Source organism: Lepisosteus platostomus, chromosome 28 (genome assembly GCF_059453375.1).
Source record: "Lepisosteus platostomus isolate fLepPlt1 chromosome 28, fLepPlt1.hap1, whole genome shotgun sequence".
NCBI lineage: Eukaryota > Metazoa > Chordata > Actinopteri > Semionotiformes > Lepisosteidae > Lepisosteus > Lepisosteus platostomus.
The window spans coordinates 1154364-1181272 of record NC_142638.1 but is presented as its reverse complement, the minus strand read 5'-3'; the positions used below and the strand labels follow the sequence as shown (position 1 = coordinate 1181272).

General features: G+C 40.6%; 1 protein-coding gene and 1 long non-coding RNA gene across 7 annotated transcripts in view; one reads left to right on the top strand and one right to left on the bottom strand.

Annotated features, from left to right (window-relative positions):
• The window catches only part of LOC148638528 (MAGUK p55 subfamily member 3-like), a 42661-nt gene extending 17237 nt beyond the window's left edge, over positions 1 to 25424 (bottom strand). For 2 of the 5 annotated variants that reach the window (XM_088623094.1, XM_088623097.1), the window contains exons 1-11: positions 24999 to 25209; positions 13716 to 13826; positions 12748 to 12866; positions 11621 to 11698; positions 8386 to 8466; positions 7418 to 7555; positions 6025 to 6106; positions 4051 to 4136; positions 2553 to 2627; positions 1927 to 2123; positions 1299 to 1363 (exon numbers count right to left, since the gene is read on the bottom strand). In XM_088623094.1, coding sequence (XP_088479220.1) covers positions 1299 to 1363; positions 1927 to 2123; positions 2553 to 2627; positions 4051 to 4136; positions 6025 to 6106; positions 7418 to 7555; positions 8386 to 8466; positions 11621 to 11698; positions 12748 to 12866; positions 13716 to 13752 — 958 coding nt within the window. In that variant the 5' untranslated portion in view covers positions 13753 to 13826; positions 24999 to 25209. Of the gene's footprint in view, positions 1 to 1298; positions 1364 to 1926; positions 2124 to 2552; positions 2628 to 4050; positions 4137 to 6024; positions 6107 to 7417; positions 7556 to 8385; positions 8467 to 11620; positions 11699 to 12747; positions 12867 to 13715; positions 13827 to 24998 lie in introns of all 5 variants that reach the window. The other 3 variants (XR_015931000.1, XM_088623093.1, XM_088623096.1) reach the window with 3 other exon arrangements.
• On the top strand, positions 58 to 3421 carry LOC148638529 (uncharacterized). 2 transcript variants are annotated; one of them, XR_015931001.1, is made up of 3 exons: positions 58 to 442; positions 1211 to 1350; positions 1894 to 3421. It is a non-coding gene; the product is annotated as an uncharacterized LOC148638529 (long non-coding RNA). The 2 variants fall into 2 exon arrangements; XR_015931002.1 differs by lacking the exon at positions 58 to 442 and adding an exon at positions 1044 to 1129.
• Positions 25425 to 26909: the final 1485 nt, after the last annotated feature.

Genomic DNA, 26909 nt, shown 5'->3' with positions numbered 1-26909 from the left:
AAAATTTTAAAAAGAGCACAGAAATCCAGAGCAATCAACAGAAACATACACAAATAAAGGGATATACTGTACAGTGAAAACCACAAGTACTGGGACAGTGAAGTGAAATTTGTCATTTTTGCATTGCACTAATGACATTTTTCTTCAAAAACCAAAGATTTAAATGAGGAAGTATATCGAATTTCAGCTTTTGTTTTGCATACAGTCATAAACCTTTGCACCTAATTTAGAAAGAGCATTGAGTGCACTCAAACAGGAGATGACTGCTGTTACAGTTACTGATGCCCAGCTGAGTGTACACAGATGGTTACATTGCATTCTTAATGACTCTGTTCTATATTTAAACTTTGCTGTCTGCAGGTAGGCAATGAGTATCACAAATACAACACCTGGAGTTTGTCATTTTCACCATCGACTATGGCCTACATGCAGAAGAAAAGGGGTATGTATAGAGTAACCCTGACATTGGGCTGTTTGTTTCAGCACAGACTTTAAAGATCTGCACGGGCAGTGGTCACTGGTCTTTTCTTTTACAGTATAGATAGATAAGACTTTATTGATCCCGAAGGGAAATTGATATAGAAGGCTTTGAGTGGATGTCATGTGTTTTTTTTAGAAGGGGGTTGTTGACCTTTACCTCCATCACCAATAGTTTTGCAAATGAAATGCAGAACAAGAATGATTATGTCACGCTGTAAAATATGAGGAGAAAAATGTAAAACACAAAAGCAATAATTTCCTGTTTATCTGGTATTTTTTCAAAAGCCATACAGCCATAATGTCTGCTACTGTTATATTACATGGCAGAGAATAAATTCAACTTAAGCTTTCCCCCTTTTTAAAGGCTGTCTGGGCCTGATCTGACAGAATTTCCACTGGCATCAGGCTTGGTGCTGTAGTACAAATGCATACTGCTAAACAACTGCAAGATGACATATTGCTTAGCTATGGTTTTCTCCACTGGCTTTAGCTAATCGGATGGGAATCAGATTAATGCACGATAATGATCCTAGAATTAAACAGTCAAGTCCTTTTGCTTACTCCTCCCGACTGCTTGACAGCAGATGACACACCACTGCGGACTGAAAACACCACATTTCCTATCACAAATGTCCTTTTATACTTTCAGGTTAGACTTTTTTGGCTGGACATCTGGATCAGCAGCGAAGCCGCTTAACTGATTTCACTGGAATTGTTCTGTTTTTTTCAGGTCATAATATAGGAGCAGATGAGGAGAAACGAAGAGGACACGTCACAGCAACAACAGCAATCATAATTATAATGAAAAGAAGACTTACAAAGGGGTCTTTTGGGTGATTTGGGATTCTGCAGTGTTCCCATTTTTATCCGGTAAGCTAAACGCCTAAAAAGATATATTGAAAAATAAGTACATATCCAGTGATCATCAGAAAAATAAGAAAGAAGCAGTACAATAACATTCAGCACCAAGCTGACTGGCACAATTACAGGACTGGCTGCTTTAGAAGAATATCTATGACTCCATCCAGCCAGCACTGCACCTGCTGGTCCTCCTCTGGTCCTGCTGAGGGCTGAGGCACGGCCTCATCCATTCATCCAGGGCTGAACTGGCTGCTCGGGATTTTGGGAGCCTTTGCTTGGTAGAAACCTGCCAGAATAACTGCTTCCAAGCCTTGTTCCTTTAACAGTTATTTGATCCTATGGTCAACATTAAATTCACAAATTGAAAGTGCTTCTTAGGAGTTTTAGGTTTCTCTCACCTTCTTTGAAACCTAAAAACTTTTTCCAAAACAATCTGACCTCATTTCGAACCCTTTTTTAATGTTAAAGCTGAGAATTATTGAGAATCTCTTGTAATTCCAGTGTAATTCCAGTTTAATTCCCCTTTCTTTCCACTGTGCATTTCAATTAAAGCACATCTCCTTCTGGTTGACCTTGATGTCTTACCGTTCCTGAAACTGCTTGGAGGGGACGAGTCCGGCCCGCAGGTTGCTGTCCCCCACTCGCTTGGCCTGCCACCACGTGGGGTCGTCCTGGCTGACCACCTGCAGGATGTCGCCACGCATGAAGGGAAGTCCCGCCTCCTGGCAGGGCGTAGCCTTATCCTCCGAAGGGATGTAGTCGAAGAGAGCTCTCATGTACACCTGCGGCAGAAAGTCACTATGATCTTTAGCGACACGGTCTGCTGCTGCTCTGTGGTGTAGCGTGCTTTTCTAATTCTACCCTGCATTTGAAATAGTCTAGTGTTTCTGCCACTGAGCCGTATCATGCTTTATCATCATCTGTAAAAGGACTATTTCGTCTTTTGGAATTCCAAGGCTCCTTCGCTTCTCAATTACCAACTGATTAAGACCTGTAAAAGAAGGTTATTTCACTTCCTAATGAGATAACTAGTTGAAATAATGCAGAACAGAAGCTGAGAGCCACAGGACCCTTGGATGGCGCTGAAGAATCAGCTTTGCCCATGGCTGATATACAGTATATGCTAAATTCAGTGTTTTTAACATGGGCAGACTGGTTTTTATACACTGTTGCTTCCCTTTGTAACTCAGAGGAAGAGAAAAGGGCCTCACCTTGCTTTCCTTCAGACGATCCTCCTCCTTTATTGCAGGGATTATTTTCAATGTTATTGACCCCTGAGACTGGGACTGAAAGAGAGAGAAATCTTTGAAGGGATTTGGCAAGCAATCCATTTCAACACAAGAAATTGGATAGAACCTCAGTTTAATAGAAGCCTGTGACTCCACAAAATTCAGCTGTCACGTATACTGGCACTGAATGAATAAAAATAAATCAATCCTTTGAATTATTTTGGACCCTGACTGTATCATAGGAGGAATGTATCCTCCTATGAGAAATCTATCAAAATCCATCCCTCAAAAAGTAAAAGATTTGACAGATAATTTGACAGATAATGTTCAGTATGAGCCAATTTAAAACCCAAGAATTACTTATAATAAGTGAATATTTTATTTATGGCTTCCACGTCTATATTTTGTCTATGTTTCTAAGTAGAAGGAGAAGAACTGGAAGCAGATGTAGAAGAGAACAAAAAGAATTAGAATAGGGGAGGAACACAAGCAAATTAGGAGCAAATTCAGCCATGGGATGAAATGCTTTGAAAATCCAGAACTACAAAACAGCAAACTACAGATTCTGTTTTTGTTTGTGTATCAAAAACTACAGTGATCTACAGTAAGATTAAAAAATATCTATTTTCCATGCATTTCATGTTATTCTGATTGTGTTTAGACTTTTTATAAGATAATTTTAACTTAGGGATACTGGAAGATGATGTTGTTGAATGTTGTTTTACATTATGGTATTGTATTGTAGTAGTATTGTATTATTTTCATATATGTTATATGTTTATGAGCTTTTTGAAGTGCAAGACATCCATTTATTTCCTTAGGGGCAATAAAGGTTAATTTAATTCAATTAATTCAATTCAATTATCCTGTTGTATTTGTTGACAAAAGACATTTTTGAATCTCCAAGCAGACTCCCCTCCATCATAATAGCATGTAAATTGCCTTATTCTTATATACGGTAAGATAAAGAATTTTAACTACAATGAAAGTCTGCTGCTTGATTAGTAATGGTAGAAATGTCAGAGTAGGTAAAATGTTTAACTTAATCTAAATTTGACACAGGTTTTAGTAAAACAAACACAAAAGCAGGACTGATTTTTATAATATCTTGAGTTCCGAAACAGCTGTGACACGAATGTACAAGAGCAGTCCAAGAAGTTTTCCTGATATCATTTAAACAATTAATTTAGCAATTAATGAGGTCCTAGAAATATAGGTGACTTTTTGCTTGATTTGTTCCCATTATCAGGTGTTTTATTCCATCCTACAATTTTCCTTTCAATTTCAGCTCATCTCATTCTCTATTTCGAACTCTTTAAAGAGTCAACAAGCCTACAGCTTGTGGTTGCTTTAAAGCAGACTAGCCTGTTTCAGCACAATCATGTTTAACATCACATGCATCCCATTCTAGATCCAATCCAATATACTGGAGCACAGGAAAACAAAAGGAAAAAGCAAAACGGAATTCCAGCTCCCGTACCAAAATCTGACTGATTTCATCTGGCCTTTTGTGGATAATAGAAATTCCATTGACCTCTCTCAGCTCATCCCCGACGTGCACGAGACCTGGAAACACAAAACAAATGCAAAAGATTTCATTTCACACTCTTCCCCAGAGGCAAAAGCTGCACCTCTGTCCTCATGGAGGATACGGCAGGTGAATTCTGTGATGGCAAGTCATGTTGTGCTACAACAGAAAAGACGACAGGGGAGCCTGATGCAAGTATTCAAAATCTCAACAAGACTCTGACAAAAGTCAAGCAGGCAGGTTTCTTCAGAATGTACATGAGGACACAAGTGGATAATATGTGCAATTGCATTTCAAACCAAGAATAGAAGGCCTTTCTTTGCCCAAATGGTTGTGTGAGTTACCCAGCCATGTTGAAGGTATTAACCTGGCATCTTTCAAGAAATGGCTGGCTGAGATCCTTGAATTAATTAGCTACTAACTACCACATGCTAAAAGAGCCAAATGGTCTAGTTGTAACCCGACACAGCAATGAATATTAGGACCCCACCTAGTCTAGAAATCTCCAAGCACAGTGAAAGGAGCTGAGGATGTTCAAGGCTGTGTCAGCAGCTTTGCTCAATAGATGCTGGTTTATTGTCTGTCCCCCAAACTAGGAACCATTGGAGATTACAACTTGTTTTGCCATAATGCTCCACAACTTTGAAATGCTCTTCCTAATAAATGCTGTAGAAGATTCCGAGTCTTTATAGGTTTTTAAACTCATTAAAGTTGCTTTTTATTTCTTTTGATATAGCTTGTCATGTCTTTCTATGTTTGTATTACTGCCTGTGTAGTGCCGTTTCTTAAGTCTTTGTAATTTGTAAAGCTTTGAGATGTCTTGGCATACAGAATAATGAACTATAGAAAATTACATCTCAGCAAAGGGTGACAAAGCAGAGTCAAGTTTAAGGGCATGTATAATGAATATTGATAAATATATTTTATACTAGTATTTTTTTTCCCATTTACTGCTGAAACTCATTGTCCACTTGCAGTCTCTGGTCCCACACACTAAGTATAACTAAAGATCCTTCACACTCCTTCCAGTACCGGAGCGCATAGAATCACCATGGTTACCACACTCTGCTCAACATCCACATTTTAATCGTCAGGTCATGTGACAGAGGCTGAATGGCAGAAAATCTTTTCTCTTCACAGTGGGGGGGTTGTTGCAGTATTAGCATCCAATTGCATCCTGTGATATTTTACTCAGTGTACCTACAGTATTTATAAGTACATTATATTCTGTTCTTAATTCTGTTCCATGAATACTTGAAAAACCTTTTCACTAGAGTCATTTGTTTGAACGGTAAATCTAAACACGAAAAAGTAGTCTGAGCAATAAATAATGATATAGAATAAATGAGATCATCCTCTAGGATTTGGATCACAGAGAATGTCAGAAGAATGCAAAAAATAAATGTAAAAAACATCGTAATTTCAAATTTGTGGCATGGATGCATTTTGCTTATTTTTAATTTTCTTTTCGTTTGGGGTTCTTGAGCTTCTGTCATCTTTTCTCTCAGCCATCTTGCATATCTACTCTAAGATCTACAGTGGACATGAAGCACCATCAGGCCCACAGAGCACAACACTGGCACATGGCAGTATAGTGTGGTCTATATATGGTATCGTTGGTCAGGGAGGTGGATTATGAGTGACTCAGCGCAATCAGTTTTCTTGGTTTGATAAGCAAAGTGATGCTGAGTCAACACCAACTTCTGATATTGGACCTTCAGTCTGTGTTCTGCTGGTCCGACACGGCTGTGCAACCTGGGGATTCTTTCCTATGCCTTGGAGAGCAGTTTAGATTTTCAAATCAGCAGAACAAAGCCCTGGGTTTGTGAGACCAGCAGAGGAGACAATGGGTAGTGATGACCTTTTCAGCCACCCAGGAGGACTGAGCCACACCGGAGAGAAAGAGTCACGTTTGGGGACACCCACCACTCCGGTCCGCAGCTCCACCCCGCATGATCCTGGCCACCACCACAGCGCCTGTGTTCTCATCCCGCCGGATCGTCGCTCCCTGAAACACATCGGAGTCTTACATGGGCTCTGCACTGTGGGTCCTCAGGGACACTCCAGGGATATGTGTATCGTGGCTCTGAGGTCTGAAGTACTAACTCATATCTGATGTTAAGAAAGAGCATGGAGCTGAGCAAATTGCAGAAAGGATGGATGTGCACATGGATGGATGGCTATCAATACTCATTCCCACAATTCATGGCACCCGCATGCTCTCGTTTTCAATGATCTGTGTGATTGTTTGAGAGAATGTTCATTTAATTATGTCGGGGCCCTGTTCCAAATTAGATTGGATTACTACATAGCTAAACAAGAACTCATCTATCAGCCTGTGGTCTTGATTAATCTGATAGGCTTTTCCACTGAAATGCATACTTATGCCTATTTTTACTGGTCAGGGTTAGCAATGTCAGACTGATGAGCCCTAATTAGTGACAAACAACTGTGCCCAGCTGCTACATTTAACTTTATATATGGAAGAGACACAATTTCTTTAGATGGTTCTGCAATCCTGTTACGAAATGGAAAGCCTAATTAACATTCATTCCCATAATAGGTAGAATAATAGTCAAATCTATGTGGACTCACAAATACTGTACATATGATTTAGTACTTTCAACACCAGTTTCAAGCAAAATGAATATTTGCATTTTCAGCCATGTACAATTTTTACTCATATCGCAAAACTGTTTGTAAGATTTGAAATTTCAACACACCAACTCAGTCTCAACATTTGTATCCCTATAACACAGCCCTTAGGCCTGAAAGGCAGCAGTGATGTCTTAAAAAGAGAGAGCTCTCTTTTTTTGGAGGTACCTCACTTTAAAAAAAAAGCAAAGCCGTGCCACCTCCATTAACTAATTACTGCAGGAAAGAGACAGGGCAGCTTTTTGAAAACTGCTTGAGAAAGTGTTTCCAGCTCCACAGAGCTGGAAACTTGGCAGTGGTAATGTCTGCCTTGGCACAGGCCACAGTCTGATAGATGAGTTCTTATTTCGCATTGTAGAAATCCATTCTAATTTGGAACAGTGCCCTGACATAATTAAAAGAATATTCTCTGAAACATTCAAACAGCCCACTAAAAACAAAAATATTTTGTACAAAACAGGCAGTTTTAATCACACCCTTCCTCTTTCTCTGGTGGTAATGTCAGATGTCATGTACATTGCACACATGGAGAGGGGGCAATCTGACTCATGTCACGATCAGAGGCACGTGGCAAGAGATCCTGGCATTTCTCAAGCTTATGTGCATATCGCCAGGCAGACCCCGGACCTCCTGGGATCTAGAATCCTCGATGGGCACCACTCACCAGGGGCTCCTTGTTCTTGACCAACCGGACGATCTTCACAGACTCCTCTTCCAGCTCATCCTCAAAGTCATCTGGCAGTGGGGGCAGGACGGGGTCGAAATTCTTCTGCGCCACTGTGTCGTGGACCACCAGAACAGCCTGCCAGGGAGACCAACAGGGACGACTTGTACGGAAAAAGATGAGCAAAAGAAAACTGCCACCCTACATGGCCGTCTAAATGTATAGTGCACACCAAAAGAGTGTACACATATACAGTACACACGCACACTTACAAAGCTGCATCCCACATCATCATCATATCGCACATTCCCTTATTTTCTGAGGGCCATTTTCATTCCTGCTTTCCTGTTAGTTTTATGTTTAGTCATTATTGTAGTTGTTATCATTATTTTAAGCAATGTATATTGAATTTAACCACAAAGTTTCCCTTTATTTACATCCTGTTCAGTCTTATATTGTCCTGTTAGTCCTGCTCTGCTTTATTCTCCAGTACGTGTCTGACTGACCTAACAGCTAAGTTTTTACTTACCGACCTTCATTTTTACATTTTTGTTGAATTTGCATGATGAAAATAAAGTTAAAAAATAGAGCTTGCAAAAAATAAACCATACCAGACAGGATTCACAAGAAAACAAAGACTTCTTACAGAAACACACTCAAAAGTTCTGAATTAATTTGTATGTTCTGTAGTAACAGATAGCCAGTCACATTTCTGAAATATTGAATGTCTCCTTAGTGAAGTTCTATTTATGTAGGTTAACTGATTTAATTTGTAGATGGGGGCAAAAACACTGATTTGTGTTTTTGTAATGTTTTGTCTTAAGTAGATAAAACTAGAAATGAAGGGAGACCTTGCTTGTTAAATCAGCAGGACTAGACTTGCTTTTCGATGAGTAGTTCGAATAGTAAGGAAGCCAGACCAGTCAGAGAAGGAGTGAAGGAGCACGAGTGTGCCACAGGGACAGTACCTTGAGGTGGGGAGCTGTCAGTAACTGTAGCAGCTCCTTCTCTTCACTGCTCATCGGCCCACTCTGGAGCTCCTCAGCCACCTATAAGTGAACAGAACAAACTCCTCATTTTAAAGACTTCATGTCCCTTTTCTGACATCCACAGGTACTCTAATATATGAGCTTGATGGCACTATTTAGAGCTGAAGCCAGGTGAGGGAGATTCCCAGCTCCAGCCGTGTCTCACCCCGATACTCACCCCGATGTTCTGCCTTGGGCATGTTATTGAACGGTTTGCTCCATCCATGAGAATGTTATTGATTTTACTCATCCCACTCTTTGGCAGAGTTTCTGCTCCTAAGTGAATACAATTATTTATACATATATAATGAAGGAGCTGGACATCTCCAGTTTTAAATAGAGAATACTGCATGGGGACCTCAAACCTGTCATCAAAAGCCATTGTCAACCTGGTAGATTTGGAACCAGAGTGTAAAGTACATGAAAGTGCATTTACTGTACTACAAAACTGAAAACAGGAGGCACTTCTCCACACAAAGAGTTACGGGAGAGTGGAACAGGCTACCCAACCTTCAAGTTGTCGAAGCTGAGGCCCTGGCTTCTTTTAAGAAAAGGCTGGTTGGAATAATAGGATCAATTAACTATCTACTGAGCAAGATGGTCCAAATGGCCTCCTCTTGTTTGTCCCCATTCTTATAAAGATGAAATTATAAGATCTCAGCCAGTGCACCTTTTTGTGTCCATTGTCAGGTTAAGCAGATGAATTAATACTCAGTTTAGAAAAGAAATGGCAGGATAACAAATTGAGATGAGGGAAATTTCTTCTGAGTCATCCCTTCTCTACATGCATTAAAATCCATTATCTCTCTTGTCCAACAAAGCACTTAATCCCTCAATCTAATTTACTGCCCGTCTTTGTTACGGATGTATTCTCAGAATCATCATCTCCTCTCTGAAAATGGACACTGGCTTTGTTTCCACGCAGTACAGCTCCACATGACAGTAACATCTACAAGAAAAGTGCAATCAGTAGCTTAACAGAGGTGTAGCATTCCCGTTGTGTTTTCTTTCTGAAAAGAAGGCTGAAGGTGTGAGCACCTGAAGAAGGCGCCATCGCTGTAAATATTGTGTCTCTTTTCCTTTCAGCGTGGAATAAGCCTTTACCTGTTCCTTTGCAGCCCACGCGTGCTGACGCAGCTCCCTAGTTGAATTGTATTTCTATATTTCTTGCCTTCTGGACTTGTCTTTGCACATTTTTCTCGCACCCCTCCTGCCTGCTTTACAATCAAGCTGCCATTCCCCCAGCTAGGAGAGTCACATCAAATAGCTTCTAAAACATTCTTCCCTCTGCCGCTCTCATGAGGATCAAACCGAACCACTGAGATCAGCGTGACACTAATGACAAGCGCAGCTCTGCTCCGCCCAGCCAGGGCCCAGCCACAGTCCAGAGGGCCCAGAGGCACACAGAGCTACTCTAGAACACGCTGAGAATTCTGATTCTCTGGAGTCCGACACTGTCTAGATTTCAAAAGAGGGTGACGTCACTTCTGTAACTGGCTCGGCGCGCTGAGCCCTGTGACATACTGTATACAGTACACCTGTATCTGCAGGGTACTGTCCTGTCCTGTACAAGCAGCAATTTATTCTTACCTCACAGATTCATGAACACTGCCATGGCCACATAAATCAATTGACAATATGAAGCAGCTATAATGGTGACAATAATATGAATGGGAGCTATAACTGCCATATGGAATCAAGGGTGTAAAACCGTATCTGCCCTGGATAGAGGCTGCACAAAGGAAAAATACATTTAAATTATTAAATAAAGAAACAGAGAGAAAGAAATACATGCACAACTTTCTACTTCTGTGTTTTCATTTATTTGTATGCAGTAGCTATCTTGTTTTCAGCTGCTGTAAGAATAATGCTTATTTCATTCACTGAGTCACTCAGGCCTCTGAGAATTGTTTTCTGATTCATGGCTCACTGACATTATTTGAAATACGGGTTACTTTTTCACAACATGAGTGTTGAGATGTGCCGTCTTATGACTAATATACCTAATTATTTATACCACCAACCTGATATACCTGCAGCACCACGGCTATCATGGTCTAATATACCAGCGTAAATGTTTGTTATAAATCATGCATAGGCATTATTACTCATTTCATTGCAGAACTTCCAGACACACCTTCAAAGGTTTCTGTGTAAAACCTGAAAATAAATCTTAAATAATATTGGAGCTAGAAGTATGACTTGCTACAGAGATGCAGCTATTCAGTTCTGACTTTCTGAATAATCTTTCTGATTACGAAACCCGGATTCTACCCATCTTCCTATCAAGAGGTCTGTTGAGATGTTTCTGTTGTCTAACCTTATGAAATACCAGAGCTCATTAATATTCACATGCCATTATATCTCAGCGCCTGCTGGCACTTAACACCATGATCCAGAAAAGTGTTTCATGCTTTCTGGTTTCCTCTTTCTGGCAGGGGGTGGACAATTTGGCCATAAAAAAAATCAGTTGAAAGCTTGCAAGTTTTTCCTTCTTACCTATTTTTCAGCTCGCAAAGTATGGTAAAAATACAGCTGACATTTTTTTTTAAAGTTAGGATTCCCGTTAAAGACCTTATTTATGGAAGCACTCCAGGAAAATGAGAGACACTTAGTTATGTCGTGCTGATTAGTTCTAATAAGACAAAGCAGCTGTCTGAGGCTGCTAAGCCTGACTTTATACACAGGACACTAATCAGAATGTCATGTCTCGTTAGATGGTTGTGCTTTCTTGGTTCTCTTTAAATGGTTCTGTAAGCTAATTAACATTCACATTCCTATAATCTCTTTTAAAGAAAGCACAAGAAGAAAGAAAGAAGAATTTAAATGAATAGCTTAATTTATTGTGTTAATAGCTTAGGTAAGTACAATTCAGACTTGCTTTATCCTTTCTAGAATAACAGCTGACATGTGATTTACTTTATGCTATAAAGAAGAAAAAATAAGTAAAGGACAAGAAAGGCAAGTGGAAATACAGTAGAGAGCAATTTCATGAAAACAAAAAATACCAACACAGGCACTATTGTATAAGCTGGAAACTCATACAGCAGTGGTATAGCTTAGAGCAGTATTTGTTGTGCCACTTGGTCATGCAAGAAAAAAATCCATATTCTTTTTTTTAAAAATGTGGTTCCTGAAACAGCCATGATCTGAGCTCCATTGTTGAGATACTTACATCCTCAGCCAGGGATGAGGCGCTGTGAAGGATGGGAGTTGGGCTCTGACGTTCATACTGGCGAAGCTTCTCGTGAATCTGGAACACAGGGACAACGGTAAGGGTGGCTTTCAAAAGACCATGACATTAACTCATCCTGGTCTGACACAGAGGACACAGGAGGGATGGCTGGGGTTCTTCTCAAACTACCACAGCTTGGGCCTGAACAAATAAGAGCTTAAACCTTTCAATTAAAGTGCAATTCACACCAAAGTTTGAAGCATGTTCCACGCACAGGCAACCTGAACAAGAAGAGCCTGTCTTAGACACCTTCTGATGTTACAGTACAGTGCCTGGCCAACAGTCAGACCTTTGCACACTTTTCATATTGCATTGCTTTAAAGCTTGTAGTCATGATTGTTTGAAGTATAAATTAAAATTTGTTATATACTATACATCACCTGTTCCACACATTAAAAGCAAAAAAACAAAATAAAAAAAGAGAAAGCAGTAAATAGATAATTATTTTGAAAGAAAAATGGAAATGTATAAATTGGATAAGTGTTCCAAACTTTGCTGTGTCAAATCTAAAGTGATTTTGATACACAAGATTAAATCAATGAGCCACACAATGTATTTGTTAAAACCCAAGGTAAACTAAACATAAACAGCTAGTATACATTTAACATTCCCTAATCAAATTATTGTGAGGTGTTGCTCATCAAAATGTGTTCTTCTCAACACCTTCATAATGCTAAACAGTCACTTACTGCACCACAGAAGACATATCCATCTGTAGTAATCTGCCACAGAAGTAATGTTTCTACCAAAAATAAGAAAGAAACACAGAGGGAAAAGAGCAAAACACACCATGTATGTGCAGAAATGACAGCCTTAAAGATGCAAAAGCAGCTGCAATAAAACACCACGCACCAAGCAGAGCAGGGACAAGCATAGTCACGACTGCTGGCCTGCTTCTGAGCCCCACACAGGTGCTCATACCGATGTCCATGAAAAAGACAGACACCTATCCCAGAGGGTTGTCCCTGTTGTTTACAATATCGATGCGCGGTGGGGCCGAGTGCAGACATGTCTCCAACTGTAGAGTGGCCAGACTTTGGCTCTGGAGTCTTTCAGTCCCCACTCACCTTCATCAGGTAGCCCAGGCTCTTCTCGCTGAAGACATCTCTGAGGAAGACCATGTCTTCTGTGTGGTTGGCATCTGGACGGAGCTGGGAGGTGAGCAGGGCCAGCGTCTCATGCAATCCTGCACAGAAGAGCACCCCCTGCTGGTCATACCACTTGACTCCTCGCCTGAGAGGCACTGCTGTGAGACTGCCTGGTAAAGGCGCTCTGTGGCTTTACTTCACTTTGTATCTTTTCTTTAATTTGTCACAATAAAATGATGCGTAGTGGAGGGTTAAAATATAAATGTATCTAATCGAAAACTACAAATTTAATGACTGGCTCTCTGGCCCGCTAAGCGGAGTGACAACACAGTGAGCAGGGGTCTCAAGCTAACTCATTAGCTTGAGTGTCTTATGTCTTCTGATATTTTTTTGTCTGAAACTGAAACAGTCAATTAAACAATTAATTTAAAGTAATTATTTCATTAGGTTAGGATTTTTCTTAAGGTCTTTTACAGTCGATCACACATAACAGTCACTCCATTAAAGGCAAAGATCCCTGAAAGTACCCTTGGAACCTGATTCAAAGCCTGTCAATTATGCAGTTAATTAAATAATTAGAACTACTATGCACTGTAACGGAGAATGCTGTTCGAACAAAAACCACAAGACGCTTCTGGAAACTGAGTTTGTCAAGAAAGGTGACAAGTGTTCTCTCACATATCCTCTGAATATTAGTTTGCAGGTAAATCTGTATGCTCTGCCTGCATCTAAACTGTTGATATTGTGTGAGGATCTTAAGATACGTAAAATAATACACCTACATGGAAAAACCAGCATACATGCCAGGTGTACAGAACTGTACTAACCTCACAAAAGGTTTTGCATATCAGCGTTGCTCTCATACAGTGAGGTAAATCTTTTGTCTGCTAAAGAGCAGCCTAATTGAAGGAGGAGGAGCACTCGTCTGGGACGGTTTCTAAACTTACCTGTGCCCGCGGTTAGGACAGGCATGGCTTCTTTCATCGACTGGCCGAGGAGCTGTGTTCGGCAAACGGGACGAGCGCCCTGCACGGCTGACGGCTCCCGAGGCGGCGACCCTGCGCAAAGGACACGCGTAGTAAAAGTTTCTGCTGCATATTTCAGTCTCGGGTTAGTGTGCGAAAAAAAATCATCCTGGTTTTGCTTCAGCTGCTATTAGCGTTGCGTTAATGTACAGTGCCTGCAGTTATCCTGCACTAAAATCATAATCAGCGTGCTGTAACTCGTCTGGAATGGGGATGATTTACTGCACTCATTTAAAAGCTATGCTCAAGGTAAACCTGCACTGGCTTCCCACATATCCCGGTATCCTAACTGTGTTTCAGGTGGTGGAATTTCCTGATCTGTAATTCATCTTAATGATCTGCACCCTACTTTTCCTGGCCACCAATGAAAGCAATGAAGGCATGTACAGTACCAATTCCATATTGTTTTATATCTTTTTGTTTCTCTCCGAACTCAGCGTTTCTTTACAAAACCGCTTCAAAGTCCTGTTCTGCTGTGATTGATTGCTTTCCCTGAATGATTGCTTTCGGCGATTTACTCCCTATAAAATTATATACATATCTAGCACCACTCTTCCGTCTCAGTGTTACTGTCTTATTTTTTCCCATTTAAGATCGATAGTTTTAAGTAAAAATAACTATACGATATGATAGTATTGAAAACGCCCACGTGGGGCACTATAACCATGCGAACGCAAGGCAGGCTGGGAACGGCAGCTGAGGGGCTGGACTACCCGCCGGTATATAATGGGACGAGGGCTGGAGACACCATCAGCGTCTGTAATAAATGTCCTGTCAACCCGTGCCAGAGCCTCCGGCCTGTTTCGTTACAGTATTATTGTGTCAAAACCACCAGCTACTAATCCAGGTGCAAGTTTGTGCAGTCTTCTTTATCCCAACAAATACTGCTTTGTGTTTCTGGTCCACTTCAGCACTTCAGATCTTTGCTCAGGGGTGTGTGATGGTTCACAGAGACCAGACTCTCCTGTGCACCATACGCACAAGTCTCCCTTACGCTCAGACTCTAGATGTGCCACAGCTGCTGCAGATTCCCTGATTCCCGCACAGCAGAAATCTTAACCCTCCTCAGTGCAGCAAAACACATCACACTTTTCTTGAAAATACAAAAAACAGAGTAAGCCAGCTGTTCAGTACAATGATTGATGAGGATGAAGAGCTTCAGTGTTGTTTATAAAACTGGTACACTGCGCAGACCACTGATTCAGCACCATGGCCTTCTGCTTACTGCAACACATGCAGTATTCTCCCTGCTCTATTTTTAGTGAAGGACCCTTTTAAGGTTTTAAATGGGATGCAAAAGTAACAACACAGTCTGTGTTATGCCACATTAAGGAAAGAAGAGTACTCTGATGTATCTCTGATGAAGAAGAAATACAATTCCTGATACACGGAGCAGCTGAATTGCTACTTTCATCTCTTGAAAAGTTTTTGTCAGCTGCTGTTGGCTGAGTGCTCATGTATCTCCACAGACATCTGTGAGCCTGTATGATCTGAGTTATCAGCTGTAATCACTGGTGGGGGATGGCTGAGTACGGATATTCTCTAATTATTTGGAGGGGTAGTGCAAATAAAAGCAAAAATGTATCACTTCAGGAACACAAATATTGTATACACTTTGTCCAACTTGAAACTGAACAGTACAGGTACCGTATATAACCAATATAAAATAGCCACATAACCAACTAATACTACTATTGTAGAAAATGATGTACTGTATACTTGAGTCATCACAGTATACATTAAGTAGTAACCAGACAGTGTATTCCACCCACAGAAGAGCTCAACTTCAGATTCCCAGATATCAGACCTTATATGACTCCATTGCAATTTGCTGCCACCACTTGCTTAATCCATCAATCTAGGGAAAGATTGAGTCTAATTGTTGATAAGAAATTAAATGTATTCCCCACATCACCTGTATGGACATTAGTATGCCAAGACTCTTGCCTTCCTACACCCCTCTCACCCCTTAGCATGAGGGGAACAGCTCTCTCCACACTCCACCGAGCAAACTCAGCTACTTGCGTCATCTCCGTGAACCAGATGACAAACAGGCAGCATATTTCAGTTTGTCTGATAGTGTCCCCAGGCAGAGCATCAGATTTGGTCTGATGCCAGAGAGGCTGCACAGAAGCATACAGCAGCACTCCAAGAGGATAGCCAGAGCCTTCCCCCTTTCAGCCTTTGATACGATTTAAGTAGCAATAAATCTATGCCATTTTGCTCCCTGAACGGGGAAGAAAGCTGTCCTACATTCGGGAAAAATCTAAATCGCCAACATCTACAGCTGCACAGGAATACATGCAAATACGTAACTTGTATCAATCAACCAATTGTGCTGAGCAGAATGAAATGTAAATTTTACAGAATAAATTCTAACACTTAAAAGCAAAATGGTGATGAAGAGCTAACTTCATTATGCAGTCATAGCTTGTGTGGTTGGTTTAATCTGCTTTCACATGTACTCATCCGAGCACCAGAGGCAAAGAGTTGGATCAAACCTGCTGGAATGAAAGACTGGTAATTTGACACAGAGGGTTTACAGACTTGTGACAGACTAGAGCAGTGAGTGACAGCACCTCAGCAGATACTGTACAACATCAGTCCATACTCATGTTTTTACAACTCTGAACTAAATCTACAACGAGAGCTCCAGAGGAGAAACCTTTTATAGAATTCATTCAGAATTACCAAAGGTTCCCTAGATGATATAATGAAAAATGTATGCACAGAAAAGCCTGTCCTGTATTTCAACATACATAAATCACTGCAAGACAATGTTTGTGTTAGCAATGCAATTTGTAATTGTAATTTGTAACTTGTAACTGCAATATCTTGATTCAAGTGCAATTGTCATTACCTTAAATTGTATTTAAAATGCCATTAGATCACTTCAGTTGATCAAAAGCTTTAGTGCTTACTTCATTGGGCATGTCAGTTCACAACACCTGAGTGTGTTCTATACATCTACATGGTTAGTATTGCTGTCTAACCATGTACATGTAGCATGCATCATGCGGTTTGTATGGTCTCTCCGTGTTCACATGTGTTTCCTCCTGAAGCTCCGGTTTCCTCCACAATCCTGGGACATGCTGGTAGGTTATGTGGCTCCTGAAAAAATTGGCCCTGGCATGAATGGGTGTGTGTCTGTGTCTGTGTGTGCCCTGCAATGGACTGATGTCCCATCTCTGTGCCCATTGCTTGTCAAGTTAGTCTCTGACTCCCTCATGTATGAAGCAGTTTTGAAAATGGATGGATGGATGGATTCCTTTAGAATAGGTCCCAGGAGCTCTGAAGACTGGGAAGGCCAGACTGGTTTCTTCCACAGCTCAGAGAAAGGACCACATGTCCTAACAGGAACATTCACACCTCTTACACCACACTCCCTCACCACTCTCAGTATAAAAATGGGAAATGAGGGGAAAGACTCAATTATAATAAAATATTCTAGATGTTATCCTGTGGGGAAAAGCTACATTAGCATCTCTTTTGTGAATAGTGATTTATGCCTGCAATCCTTTTACTTGAAGCGTAGAGATGATTAATATGCTTCTGTTGGGGTAGCTGAAAAAAGCTTGTCAACACGCTGATAGTCAATCAAGATGAAAAGCAAAAATAAAACAGGCACTAACTGGATGTGATTTACTCAATACAGAGATTGTATTATACTTATTCTGCCTGTCCTGATTAACCGTTACCTACACGAGCATACTTATTAAACCTGTAATATTGTATTAATTATATGTGGCATCATAAAGAATAGCTGTATGCTGGTCTCAGGGATTTTTGGGTAACATCCATCCTTTTCAAACCAGCAACTCTATCACCCTGCAACTCAGAACAGGCAGCCCACTGAAGCTCAGCAGGTGTGAGTCTGGTCAGTATCTGGATGGGAGACCTCCTGGGAAAGCTAAGGCTGCTGCTGGAAGAGGTGTTAGTAGGACCAGTAGGGGGTGCTCACCCTGCAGTCTAATGCCCCAACATAGTGATGGGGACATTATACTATAAAAAGGTGCCATCCTTCAGAGTAAATGTATAACTGAGGGCCTGAGGGTGTGGTCAAGAAATGTGGGTGTTTCTTCAAAAGAGTAGGGGTATTACCCTGCTGTCCTGGCCAAATTTCCCCCTGGCCTTCACCAATCATACCCACCTAATAATAACCATTTATGAATTGGCTACATCAGTCTGTTCTCCTCCCGACTAATAGCTGATGTGTGGTGAATGCATTTTAGATATCGTCTCATCATCCTGGTGAGCATTGCACATAGGTGGTGGTGGAGGGGAGTCACCATTACCTGTAAAGTGCTTTGAGTGCTGTGTCCAGAGAAGCGCTATATACTGTAAGCATAAGTAATTATTAACTACTTCATCCAATACAGGGTAACAGGGGAGAAGTAACCCATTCTTTGGGTAATGTTGTGAGATTTAAATAAAAACACAAGAAATTCATATTTTGCCTTTTCAAAGGAATAATGACAGAGACCAAAACCTGCTACTAAAGTATCGCCACATTCGCAGGGTGTGCTTTTAACCAACTGTTATTTAGCTCAGCGTAAAGCTCTGTAATTACAATGGGATTAACCTCTCTTGTGATAACGTTGAACTCATGAATAATGCAGAAGGAGAGGTTCTTGCTACAGCTTCAACAGGGTGGAATGTGATCAGAGAATGAGCTCAGTGTTTACAACTTTGTGGCAATTCTATATATCGGCACTCACCCGGCCTCACACCTTCACTGTGATTTACTGTAGCATGGTACTGTCTCACAGTGGAGCTTGACAAAAGCACTGACCTGTACTGTATATTGTGGTGACCTTCGAGGTGGTAAAATTAAATCTACTGCATATTGTTTACCAAGGTGCAGAGATGCACAACTGGCTCTTGAGAATGTACTGTACTAAATGATCTGTGTCTGCACCTATAAGGTAAACCTTACATCAATTTCACATGCAAATTCATTCAGAAAACAACACACAATAATGTGTTTTTCCTCCTTGACAGACCATTATAACATATTAGAAAATCTCAGATACTAAGGTCAGCTTCATCCCATGTAACCACATATACTAGAAAGTCTATTCTAATGCCTTACTGCTCACTTGAAATATTAATTAACCAAGATGAAGTAATTTTAGAGTCAAATTCATAGGCAGTCATTCATCATGCAGTAGCTGAGCCCGTTTGACATGACATTGCATGGCAATATGGAGATGGAAGTCATTGCAATGAAACTGTGAATTATGTTTTATCCTGAGCTTGATACATAATCCTTATTCCCTAATCCCAATGTGTCTCTACCAGCCAACAAGCCTACATCTCAGCCAAACATTTTACAGATTCAGATCTAATGTAACAAACCTCTGCAGATTTACTACTGTGTAGCAATTACTGTATAAGACTCATAGTTTCCTGCAATAACTCTACAGATTGCTGATTCAGGTCTTTCTTCAAAAGTCAATTGATCAAATTCTGGCATACCTAGGTTTTTTTTCCTTTTCTATTTCTTCTCTAAAATGTCTACTACCTTGGATAGAAAGTGATTGAACAAATATAAAAAAAAACCTACATTTGGACCTGGATTGGTTTTCTCAGGCTTCCAAAAAATGTAAATTAGGTGAAAATAATTATTATTGACTATTTTTAGTTGTATTTCATGACAACAAACTTCTTATTATGATAGTTCAGGTGGATACCTGCGTCGGTATGCGTAAGCTGCGCAAAGTAAAGGTTTATTCCCTGCTGAAAAAGAAAGAAGAAAGAAAACAACGTTTCCTCTGTGGAGGTGCACCCGAAGAAGGCTCCACAGCCGAAACATTGTGTTTTCTTTCATCTCTTTTCAGCAGGAATAAACATATTACTTGTTCCTTCTTATTAGGAAGACAGTTAAAATAAATGTCTTTACAGGAAAAAAAAGGTTTAGTAAAATAAAAAAACTATTCATGTATTCTATAGAGAGGAGGCTTTAAGTCTCTGAGTGGTCAGAATTCGCTGAATGACGGCTATTTTAACCTATTAGGTGAGCCTTTTCTATAGCTGGTCTATTTGAACGTATAGTGCTGCTTCAGCGTTGTTAATATAAAATAGTGAATTTCCACAGTACAATGAACCTTTTTAAAGGTAAGGCAAAACGTTACCGGCATTTCAGTGTTTTTTGCTTTTGCGCTTGCATTTTGCTGGAGAATCGAAAAATTATCAATATACGTTAGTGCTTCTCTAAACTGAAAGACGAGAATATTCCTACGAAAAAAAGGCCGTTTGCTTTATGCTGGTGTTATCTAGTTATGAAACGCAGTCCTGAAAAGCTTAGGATGTGTTGTGTCATATATAGTCCGTGGTGTTGTGTTTTTCTTTTGCTGGTAAAAGTACATATTATCTCAACCGGTGTGCAGTTTCTGTGTAATGTGACGTTGTCAGTATTAATTTATTACAAAACCGTTTTACTGCAGTGAAAACAGTTAATGGTCATGCTTACAGGATGTTCGATATCGCTTTGCTATATTTTGAGAAACGATAAATAAATGTTGCTTTTGTTAAGGAAAACTGTAATGTTTAAAAGCAAATACGCACGTTTAGGTGGATATGCCTACCCCTGGGTCTACTGTATATAAAGAAGATAACAATGAACACTTCTACTCGTACTGTATCTGCAGTGCTATTAGTGCTTAAAGATTTGAATACCATGCACTATCCTTTAAGCACCATCTGCCCCACCCCTCAGGGAAATCACAACAGGTTACTGATTGCTCAGGCCAATGGGTATTCATGCATTGTCTAAAAAAAGAGAAGCTCTTCATTTATATCAGGGTGCCTGGCAAAGATCTGGGATTCCGCAATTAATCACCTCTGAATTGGTATCCAGGACACCAGTGTTTGCAATTTATGTCTTGTCAATAAGATATAAAGCTTATTTACTGTAATTATCATCATTTGTATTAAGTTTCTTTTTGTATATACAGTATAATATGCTTTGCATTTCTACAGCACTTTTTATATCAAAGGACTTCAGGATGTTCACACACTGGAGCCACTTTTCCCACCAGTGACCTGGCACACAGCAGCCAAGCAGTGCAGGACTAGCCACAGCATGGAGCAGTTGGGGTGGGGGGCTCTGGACTTGTTACAGGAAAGCTGTGGGTTCAAACCCAGAGAGACCACTGCTTATATACCCCTGAGATTCCACTCGAGGTGCTTCAGCAATTGTTGAAATACAAACCAGATGTAAATGGACTTGGAATTTTAAGCGTCACCCAAATAGGTGGGTTAATTATGGGAGGAATTTAAGATGAGCGTGTTATGCAAAATCCCAAATTATTCAAATAGAATCCAGTCAGGACACTGGTATAACACTCCTTTTTTTGTAGACATTGCCATGATTTTGTTATAGAACAAGAAGACATATCCAAAGAATGGTATCTCCTATAGTATTCAACAGAATAAACCGAGACTTGTCCCACAAAGGTGGCACTTTTTGAAGTGTTTGTTATTCTGTCATCTGTGTCTTGTGATTCATAAATCAAAGTGAAATCGACTGGACACGAGGCTTTAGGATGGAAACAAAAGGGAAGGTGTGTTTGGTTGAGGCAGGCAGAGAGAGTCAGCCCGTCTCCTGTGCGCGGACTGAGCTGTCTGTGAACACGGCAGGCTGGCAGAGTGTTCCCAGCAGGGCAGACAGGAGGCGAGGCACATTTCCCTCAGGGTCAAAGGTCACTAAATTGCCAAGTGGGCTTTTTTTCTCCATTATTGTTCTGCTCCCACCGCAACTCCAAACAGCACGTGAGTGACTACAGTAGGTGGATGGAGAGTTGTTCTCCCGCTGGTTAATTTCAGTCAGCTGTAATCACAGATTTATTTTCCTTTCTTTTGCTGCCTATTTCCTTTTTTGTTGGGTTTTTTATTTTAGAAGGGAATGCTGCGTTTTCAGATCAGAAGAAATGGACTTTCCTGTGGGAGGCCAGTAAGGCAGGGGTTCCCAATCCTGCTGTCGGAGGCCCACACACCCACAGGTAGACTTCTGAACTGGACTGCCAAAGTCTCTTTATTGTAACACTGTATGAGCAAACTGTTCTCAGCTCACTCATTTGGGATTTTGTTATGAGCAAATTGTTCCCAGCTCACACATTTGGGATTTTGTTTTACTTGAGAAATGCAATGGTTACAAGGCAGCCTCTGAAATATGCTGAAAACAGTCAAACAGTTGAATACTATGTTTAAGTCGGTCAGGTGTTCAGCTGTGTAACTAAGAGCTAGGCTCAAGATTGGAAATGGCTCTGGCCTGAACTGCTTTAACGGCCCAGAGCTGAAGAAAACGAGGGATGATCTGAATGGCCATCGAGGTGTTGAGAGAAATTAACCCCTGCATTTTTTTGCAAAATTAAAGGGATCTGGCTTCCACTTCTTCAGAATCATGTCAGCCTTGTGCTTTTGTTTTGCTGCGGCCCATTGACCAGAGGCTGAACTGCATGGAGCAATGATTAAGAGCTATCTGATTATGTCATTTTCGTGACTGCTGCCATGGAAACCAGGGATATGACCACTCGCTGTGACTCATGGAGCAAACAGTGCAAACGACTGGTTACACAGGAGACCTAGAATTTCGAGTAGTTGAAGATGAGAATCCACAAATTTAATCTACTGTATGTAAAGTCACAGCCATCCCTCTGCCCATTTGTAGATCCTGTAGGAGTGTGACTTATTTCTTCTTCAATGAGAACTGAGTGACTGAAAGACACACATCTTCTGAAGGCTGTTTGTAGCTCCACTGTGGCTGATTCTCATTTCAGAGCCTTTTCTTTCCCAATTCAAAGACAGAGAGGCAAGAGGACTTTGTGGAAAATGAGTACTTCCAAGACAGGACACTTTTATCCCAGTGGTGATAAACTTCACTAGAAAACCCTAAGAAACAGATGTGGCTGTGGGATCAGTAAAGTACTGTAACAGAAAAAACAGTCAGTAGAGACAGGCTGTCATTTCTGTGTTCCCACAACAGTCTGTTCCTTGAGATTTTTAGGACCGTTGTTTTGAGATTGCTCCAACATCACTAATTTCCAGGTACTATTTATGATTCATAGAATGCTGCCGTAGACCATTTGGAATGTGGATTAGTTCTCATGGACAATATGAATTATACAGATACATTTACTCCTCCAGTCAGAAGAGGAATTATAAAATGTTGTAATTATGAAATGCTTAGTACTTGCAGCACAAACAGCTGTTTTTTTGTATTTTAAGGGAACATGTTTTGCTCAGGGTAAGCAGGTATTACAGACTTAGGAAGGTATTATCGTTGTATGAGCACAATTTTATGATGTATTAGTATTTCATATACTTTGTCGGTTAGAATAACTTTGTCAACTGTCGGTAGAGATAAATTGCAGATAGCCTGTCAGAGACACTGTGAGATGGTCAGATCTGCCTAAGGCAAAAAGACAGACTTGATACCTGAATGCTATCTTACATTTAAGTAGGTGAAAATGGAAAATTGGGGTTGCTAAAGACATCATCTTTATTTTCATTTTGACTAGAATAGGTTTCAGAATATAAGATATTGGAATGTGCATGTTTAGGTTGGTTTTGATGTAAACAAGGGCCCAATTTATGTGATACAATTTATCAATGTAAGTGTCTAACTAGACTCACCTTCAGATAGATTACAGACACAATGGGGAACCTGGACACATCAGGATACATTTGAATATGTAGTTCAATCTTTGAAAAAAGTCTAATAAACTAGGCAGTCATGGGCATATGACAACATGGTCACAGAATGGCAAACCGCATGACCATATGGACTGTATTTGACATTGTAATCCTGGCTTTAGGACACAGACTTAGGTTTGTATCTCAGCAACATCTGCCAGAAAGGTGATGAAACAGGTCTAGTAGCTATGAAGATCAAGATGTAGATGATATCGCTGGTAAGTAATTATCAACAGCAGCATGTATGTCTGTTAGTGAATGACACGTAGTACAAATATGACAGCTGTTCGTTATTTTTCTTTTCCAATTTCATTTTTTCAGCATTTTCATTTTTCCATTGTCCATTGCATAAGACTGTTCATGGCAAAATTAATTTCTCTAGAAAGAAGTCAACGGATTAATCTTGGGACTGCCTTCATTTTTCCAAACTTATTTCATTCCAGTAAAATTAGTATACTTATAGTAGTCTGCTACTAAATTACAGGAAAGCTTTCAAATTTACACTGAAAGCTCAAGAGTGGCACCAAAGCCAGACTGAACAAACTCCAAGCAATTAATTACGAGCTGTACAATACCAGAAATTAAGCATGCAAAGTGCAATCAGTGTTTCAGCAGAAGTCAAGGAGCTCAGTAGTATTTAGGTAGCTGAGCAGGACACCACAATACCAATGGTTTTGTGACCTCAGTACAAACCCGGTAATTGAATGCAGTAACTTTTAATTAAGCAAGGAGAGGAAAGTCCAGGCGCATGCGAAACTTCCAAAGCTAGATCATTAGTGGTCCCACCATCAAATCCAGCAGATGCGGAAAGGAATCTGTAGAAGTCAGACATGGGGCATGTCCGAGCAGATGAACTAAATAATGAACAGACATCCCTGCCAGCTAAAGCCCTTGTATCACAGAGCTCACATTGAAGACAATAAAAATAGACTGTTGGATTTAGGGCTTGGGAATTACAAATGGTTTCTCTTTTAAATGAGCTGCCCTTCTTTCATTTAAATCCCCTTTCTGGTCCGAGCGAACGGATCGGAAGTGGTACGGAGCTGTCATGCGGGCTGCATAAGCAGAATTCCATTAATGAGCGAGTGGATTCAAGAATCGGAGGGTAAAAGTCAAAGTCAGATCATTATACATGTTGAGCCACAATACAGTGCTGTAGTAATGCATACGATGCTGGACTTGATCACCCCACACCCACTCCAGCAGCGTCTCACTCATTTATCAATCAAAAGGAACGTGCCGTCACAAACAAAGCTTTTTAATTAATATTAATTGAAAAAACACAGAAACACGCTACAGACCCCCTTCCTGCTGCACACACTCCCTTTTCTTAAAATGGGAGCATCTTATTCAGATACATCCTCTGCATTCCTCTCCATAGCCTCACAGCATTCCTATGTTATTGTTGTCTGCACACCGTGTAACAGCATCAAATCAAGTACCTTTGCAAGGCTGGTCCAAGCACAACCCCTGCTTCAGATTCTGAAAATATCGAGTCAGAACCCTTACCTTTTTTACAAGAAAATGCTGTGGATATCCGCTGGTATGCTCTTCTCTGCTCGGCGGATTCCCTGTCCTCTGGCAGTGTGAATCTGCTGCTCGGCTTGCCGCTCTCTCTCCGCGCTCCTCAGCATCACCGTTTCCAACTGAACAATTTTCTAACGTGTTGGACCTGATAGCGGCAGACCTGCGCCGGGGCTGTTCCCCCACATTGCCACCCCCCCTCCCTCACACCCCCTCCCCTCTGGTTAATTACGATTCCTAGGAAAGCCCAAAGAGGAGCACATTCAGGCAGGGGGAAGAAGAAAACAGATAGCAGACGTACTGTACAGTATGTAGCCTTGTTTTTGTTCTCTCTCAGGACCCTTTCCCGTGTGCCTGTGTGTGGTGAGAAGGAAATGAATTGTTAAAGCTGGAGCCTGCCATTCAGATGGTAATGGCCACGGATGCTGTGAGTGTTTCTTTTGTGCTACATTGAGATTTCCCTGGGGTCTCGGGGGCTAACAAGTGAACCGTGCATCGGCGCGCCCGCACACACACAAACACACAGGCAGGGGAGGAGGAGGGGAGATGGTAAGGTCCAAGGGGTAGGCTGTAGGTTGTATGTTAATTAGCATAAACTGTACGTGCCATGAAATGGTTAACCCATAAACAGTACTGCTCTTGCACCCTTCAGAACTGTTGCCTTTGACTCAGTGAATTTCTGCACACAGTATGAGAAGCCAGCTCTAATATGCAGTGTTCTCAGATGCAGGTGTGGTACAGTATACTGTACCTTCAAGTAGTTCATCTTTAGACCAGCTAATTCAAATGCATCTTTTATATTTTTGGAAACAAACTGTTACCATTTAAAAACCTGGTGCTGTTCCATAGAACAGAAATGTGTAAAAAATGAAAAATATGCTCACAGAGCCCTGGCTGTAGAGAATATGACAAATTCTATCAAAGCACATTTAATAAATCTGTGATTCATCCCTTAGAGCCAAGTATTCTTCAGTTTTCCTGGGAGACAACAGAAAGCATAATCTGAGTAGAAACCACTATGTCAGCATCACTGGTTACTTACAGTAAAGAAACAGAAAAGCCACATTTTGAATGTTCTCCGTCTAACCCCCATGCTCCGTGTTGAAGAAATTTCTACAAACTCAGCTTCGGTTTATGGTTTTAATGTTCTATGTAGAGCTTTAGACCTGACAGTCCACTCACTGAATCATTGTGAAAGGAACATGTTTGACAGCAAAAGGCTCAGCCAGTTTATGGCAGAGTCTGTTTGGCATTAACAGTCACATCTCTGGAATTGTTACGAGCGGCCTGATCAATGCTTAGATTGCTTCAGTTTTACTGGTATTAAGCTAGTTTTTATCCAAATTTGAGCTACACGGTAGTTTTTCAATATGTTTTGGTTGATTTTTTGTAAACAGAAGAAAGATGTGTGGCACCTAAAATTAGCCATTTATTGAACAAAAGAATCTTCTGTCCCACAGGCCACTCAGCCTAATAATGAGGTACAGTATGTCCTGGCTCACACAGAAATCTTCTATTAATAATTTAACTAATCATGGGTAGAGTCCTCTTATTGCTAACGTATTGGCAATATTAATTTTCTTTTAGGTTATAAACTATTTATAAGGTGATTTCCAAACATGAATATAAAGGGTAACTGTTTTGACTGCCACATAAAAGATATTCATATTTACTCCTTGGAGCTCTGGCCTGCCACTGAGAGAATCTGTTCATGTGCAATCCTGTTACTGGAACCAATGAGTGTACAATACGTGTCAGGTTGGGATGACATACTTAACTGTTACAAGTGTCATAGTAAAAGGATACTTATACAGTATATACATATATTTCAAATACATCAAGACACTGGCAAAAAGAAATAGAAGTAAAGATGTCCTAAGCACAACATTGTGAGCA